At 39.8% G+C, this 6,214-nt stretch overlaps 1 protein-coding gene across 1 annotated transcript in view; it reads left to right on the top strand.

Moving 5' to 3' along the window:
• Positions 1-802: 802 nt before the first annotated feature.
• Positions 803-6,214, top strand: part of LOC310963141 (A-type potassium channel modulatory protein DPP6-like) — a gene marked incomplete at both ends in the record, with an annotated part of 165,365 nt that continues 159,953 nt past the window's right edge. Inside the window, one exon of the mRNA XM_083935823.1 lies at positions 803-967. Within this exon, the coding sequence (XP_083791949.1) occupies positions 803-967 (165 nt within the window). The remainder of the gene's footprint in view (positions 968-6,214) is intronic.

The raw sequence follows: 6,214 nt of genomic DNA, 5'->3' as shown, positions 1-6,214 counted from the left end.
AACAAATGAGTATCACTTGTCACCTGTCACATTAAACCTGGAGAAAAAAAACAAGATTGAAGATTTATACTGTGGGAAAATATCACTGAGTGATGTCAGACACATTAATCTTCATATTTTATGGTCCATCAAACCTCTCCTTGAAAACGTGCCATGCCTGTAAACTTCCCCCTGTTTTCCCTCCACGTGGGGGCACTCTTGTTCTCTGCATGACACCTCTGCACACCCGAATGGAGGCAAAGATAAGAAACTAATAGAGCTACTTGAGCCGACTCTATCTGCAAAGTCATGATAAGTTTCGACCGCGAACCTCTGATATCTGTTAATGTCGCGTTGTGTCGTTCGCAGCCGTTGGACACATCAGCAGGCCTCTGTGCGCACTTGTGAGGCAACAGACGTATTAGTCCCTGTGCGTTTATCAGCGGTCACTTTCTTTTCTACCACAAGGGAGGGAAAGAGGGATACTTGATATCGCGGAGGTCTGGCTTCTCCGTCTTTCGGCTCCGGATCATGAGAGCTTTATTCAGTCTCCAGTAACGCACTCATTTGTTTGTTTTTTGCATCAACCTGGGGGAAACGGCGTCGCTGCTGCATCGATGAGATCCGACCAGTGAGCCTGAAAGTATACGTGCTGTGAATCCTGAACAGCTTGGAGTCATTTTCCTTTTTTTCCACAGCTGAACTAAAGCATCGTCTAATTGAATTACCCCAACCTCCTTTACCTCCTCTAACTTCGACTTTTTTGTTGTTGTTGTTGCATGCGTTGATACTCTCCAAGTTATTCCTTTGACGAACAGTCGAAATGGCGTCACTGTATCAGAGACTCACCGGCAAGATCAACACAAACAAATCCTTCCCCAACCCTCCAGAGGCGAGCCATCTCCTCGGGCAAGGTCTCGAGGGGGAGAGGGCGGCGGAGAGCCAGCGACCCCGGCTTCAGTACCGCGAGCGCTGCGAGGACGAGGATGTAAGAAACTTTTCATCACCTTTTGCTTGTCCTTTTACATGTTCGGACTATTTGTTAATAGTTGTACGCAGTAATCAGCTCTGAAGATGCAGGGTATTTTGATTTAAAGCCAATCAAAGAAACCCCCCTTTGCTGTTAATAACAACTATACCCATTTTAAAGAAAAAGTTGTCAAACTCGTGCGTCATTACATCATTTGGTTGGGTTGTCTGTCAAATGGCGCGTCAGTTACGTCTCTTGTAAAGCAAGTGGCGCTGTCTGGTCAAAAATCATACAAACGGCATGTCAGTATTTTAACACCACATGCTATTGTTAGATGTCTATCAAGTGCTACTTTTACATGAGCCACGGTGCTGTTTTAATCCAAGTCTACATACTAATGTTTAAATCATAACATACAGACTATGGCCTCTAAACGTGCTCAGTGTGTTCGCTGTCAGCCCAAATCCCCTTCATTCACGCCGTCAGATTGCACTGTGATTCTGTCTGTTCACCCCAGATGATGTATTTGTGAAAGGATTTTCATACATTTCCTCAGGGTCACCTTCCCTCTGTATAATGCCGCTGTTATAATCCCATGTTTTCCCCTCCCGCCTGAGCCTGACATGCTGCCAAATATTGGGGTAGGGCGAGCAGACTCGCGGCGCTGTCCGTGGTGCTGAAACTGTGACTCACTCTGGATTTAGCTGCTGTTTGTCGCTCTCCGTGGTGCTGAAACGTTTATTTAGCAAAGCCTCGTTTATGGGGCTGTTTTTTTTGGTCTGTTCACTCCAGAATTATAAAACACCATATTGTCGTTCTTGTGGATTCATTTGCATTTTTGAATCCCCCTTATTTGCCATCTTCTTATCAGTTGTATTTACTGTATCTGCAAACTTAGATATCAAGGCTTAAAGTCTTGACATCCTAGATACCAAAACTCCAATACAAGTTATCTTTTATTGATCAAATATTTATTCATACATACATTAAACGACTTAACTATAGTCTAAGTTTATGGTGTTACTGCCCTATCATAATTGTAAATGGGATCTTTTGGATCAATAACCTGGTGACCTGTCCCCAGTGTACACTGCCTCTTTCCCAGTGTCAGTGATAGATGGACGGATCTTCTAGATCAGATATATATACAGGGACATGCTACTGTATCTGTCTGCTGGTGTTCCTCTCAGCACTCTTCTGGTCTCTCTCTCTCTCTCTCTCTCTCTCTCTCTCTCTCTCTCTCTCTCTCTCTCTCTCTCTCTCTCTCTCTCTCTCTCTCTCTCTATATATATATATATATATATATATATATATATATATATATATATATATATATATATATTTAATTTGAAAAATAGTCGAATATTTATTCAAAAATATTTATTCATGTATTTATTTATTCCTGTATTTTCTTTATACATTTAATTTGCAGTATATCAAATTATTGTTATTAAATAATAATCCCTAAATTGAGTTGCAATATTTTGGTACATTTGATGGCATATTGATGTATTTATGTATTGAGTTTAGTCTGTGCTATGGTCATTGGAGTGTTCGATAATTAACTCGCAGAGACAACTCTTTGTCTTTTCATATTTTAGACTCGTTAAAGTCTAAATAAAGGCACACACTGCTCTATGAATAATTATTGGAAGGCCATACATTATTTTTTTTGTATGTTATTCCCTCCGTAACCTCCACCTAAGCATTATATTTCAATATATATTCGTCTTGTTTTATGCTTAAAGTGCTCCTATAGCATTCTAGCTTGTGTTGCAAACCCTAGTGGTGTACTGTACGGTGCAGGATGTAAAACTCTGGTTGAGGTGTACATGAATATAACATGAGGTTGATTTATTGACCAGTGGTCCTGTCTCTGTGTTTGTTGGTGCAGAGAACTCCGACATGATCTGAAATCAATACAAACAGTGATGTATAGTCCCTATTCATCGACCTTAGAGTGTGGCGGAGGATAGAAGAAGAGCTTTGTCGGATATAAAGAGTTTTGAATACAGGCCTGTGCAGTGATTATTGCAGATGTGATAGTATAAGCTCTGTCCCTTTCATTGGTGCAGTTTTTAGGTGTTTATCATGCTAATATACACAACATATACACATATTCTATCTGTATAGCACTTTTTCTGGTTCTAGCACTCTTCTTTTTGAATGTCAATCCAAGCTTTGGCATCTATCCAGCTGGGTGGCCTTAATGAGAATCTGGTGGAGGTGACATTTACGTCACGCTGTGTGGATGAGAACTAGAGCCCACTGGGATGAAGAGCTCATCCTCTGACTCAGCCTCCCTCCAGGGCCACCGCACAGCACTGCTCTGCTCTGCCACTTCAAAACTTTATCCACAGATCGTCCTCAGCTGCTGCTCCCTCCTTACACAGCACCCCTCTCTCTCACAAGACTGATTTCATTACAGGCAACTTTAGAATGCAGCAACAAAAGCCCTAATTTACAGCAGCACATTTTCTGCTATCATATCATATCAGTGATTACTGTTTGCTTGCAACGCTTGCTTTGCACAAGTGCATTACACTCATTGTAATTGTCTCTGGGTAAAAGTGACAGTTAAATAACTTAATTGTCAGCACTGTGGTATCAGCAATGCATCCTAGTTTATTTTTTCAAACACTCCGCAAAATGTACAGGGCTTAACGATTTCAGTCACGCACAGTTTAAAATTATTATAATACTTAATCTAATACATTATATACATTTCCTCCTGGACAACTTTTCAGGCAAATCTTTCTTGTTTTAACTTATGAATGTAAAACATTGTATGTATAATAATGTTAAAAATGTATTTGTTTAGAAAGCAGCTTTCTGAGCACCTTTGCAGAGTCATATCAGTGCAAAATCAACATAAAAAAGGTCTAGTTTGATTCATTGAGCTAAAAATCCTCCGCTATGTCGGTAATCTGTGAATATAGCCTCTAAAACCCAGTAATAGCTGGTTGTAAAGATAACAAACTACTTCTTAACTCATGTTATGAACGCAAGTCATCTAACAAACAACGTTATTTTAACCTGAACTACAATCTCTCCTAAACCTAACCAAGTAACGTTAGTATTGTTGGGACTCCCAGAACGTTAAAGTGACACCAAAGGGGTCCTGACCAAACAGTGATCGTATTATGTAAATAGTTGATACGGTTTCTAAAATGACTGGTAGGTGTAGCAGGCCCTTTATAACCCATGTCTATGAGGCTGATAACAACCATGCAAAACGGCTGAACCAAAAAATGAAGAGGTATTGATAAGAGTGATGGTATTGATTAAAATCCTTCTCATTCCTCAACTAGTTTGGACTCCCAAGTCGAATTTGCAAAGTCTGAACTACTAAGCTCACAAGTCTCAACTTGGAATACTTCTTATTGAGAAATAGCTATATATTTTTCAGGACAGAAACCAAAATGAAGCTGTAGCAAAACATTTGCACCAATGGGGACACTGAATTACAATATCATCATATCAGATTGCTGAGTTTTAACTTGTGTTCATATAATATGTTACTGATCAGTACAGTCAACTCCATATGGGGACTTCTTATGGGGGAAGTTAGTGTCCCTCAAACAGACAATGCATTTAAAACAACTCATTATCACCATTGTTTGGAATGAGCTTGACTTGCTCTCCATTGGCAAATAAATCCTTCTCTGTCAATACATTTGATAGGGATCTTAGTCTGGAATCCTCTCTGATGATGATTCCCAGCTGGTGAAACAACTCATTATTATCTAATCCAACATGTTCGTACCCTACCTCCAAAAAAAATATTTCTGTCTCCAAGCCTGTGTTATTCACATTCACTATGGGTTACTCATTTCTGATCGTTTGAAGTTCTGCTGACATTTTATGTGCTGACTTTCACAGTTGAGTGGGAATTTGAGGAGTTTAAGGTCCAATATTGTGTAGCCTTTCCCCCTCATTTGGTCCAGACTCTATCTATAGTAGATGTGATCTGGTGATGTCATGGAAAGCCTTTTGTTCCCTACTTGAGCCATCGCTTTCCCCAGCTGCTTCACTTTAAAGCGGAAACTACATGCAGGCTCACATTTCAGCTTCATTAATTAGATATCCTCTCCGATGGCATTTAAAACAAAGGAAAGACAGAGAAAAAGCAGAAATGGATCTTTTCTTTCACCATGAAAAGCTTTGTCCCTGTGGGGTGATTTTGTTTTTCCTCCACAGATGCCATTACACGAGTAAACATCTCTGCTTCGTCTGTCTCTGTCTGCTACGATCAGCGCTATTGTAATGAGACTCAGGAGATATCTGGCTAGAAATACTATGATTCAGGCCTCACACACGCAGAGAGGTGTGTTTTTGTGTGGTGTGTTTGTGGTTTGAGTCACATTCTCCTGCAGTTCTGCTTTTTCTTACACTTTCTCAACGCATCTCACTTGTTCTGCGGTCTAATGGCTTTACGGCTGCACTTTGCATTAAGAAGGCAAATGGGGAAGAAAAATAATATATCATCGCTGCACATTAATGCACACAGCCCTCTTTCTCATTTTAGTTTTATCTCTCTGTCAAACACACACACACACACAGCACACGCACACGCACATGCACACGCACACGCACACGCACACACACAGACGAAAAGAGGATATTTTTCTCTGTAGGATTATGAGGCAGCCAAGCCCTGAAATGCCCTTTTAATAAGCTGGACGATATAAGATTTTGGTTTAATGATAACACAAATAATAATGAGGAAGAACAGAGAAGTAGCAAGTAAACAGTATATAGCAGAACATGCTTTATATCCTTATTCACAGTCAGCAGATATAGGGTTTTTTGGGGGGTATAATAGGCTTTGAATAAGTCATGGGAATAATATTTTCCCTCAACGGGCGGATAACAGATTCACTGTTTCTTCTATACTTATTATTTGGGGGGGGGGGGGGTTCTATATTGCTCTCAAAAGATAGCATAGCAATGACTCTGTTCCGACCCTTCTATCATTAACACAAAATGAAATGACCAAGCTAATTATTATTAACATTGGGACATCACACAGTAGTTGGCATCCAGTACCAGTACAAATGTATATTTCATTTGTTTTATTTGCCATCAACAATACCATGCATACTAATTTCAAAATGTATTATGTACATAATTTAAATGTTGTATTCAAAAGCCTACTATAGCAGCCACTAAATACAGTAAGTGATATTCTGATTCAGTAAAGTTGTAATATGCTGCATTTACTTTTCCTTCCTTCTCCAACAACCCACTTTGTTTTTCATTAAC

This window comes from Echiichthys vipera (assembly GCF_963691815.1).
Source record: "Echiichthys vipera genome assembly, chromosome: 21".
In the NCBI taxonomy this organism is placed as follows: Eukaryota; Metazoa; Chordata; class Actinopteri; order Perciformes; family Trachinidae; genus Echiichthys; species Echiichthys vipera.
This window is presented reverse-complemented; position numbering and strand designations above follow the sequence as displayed.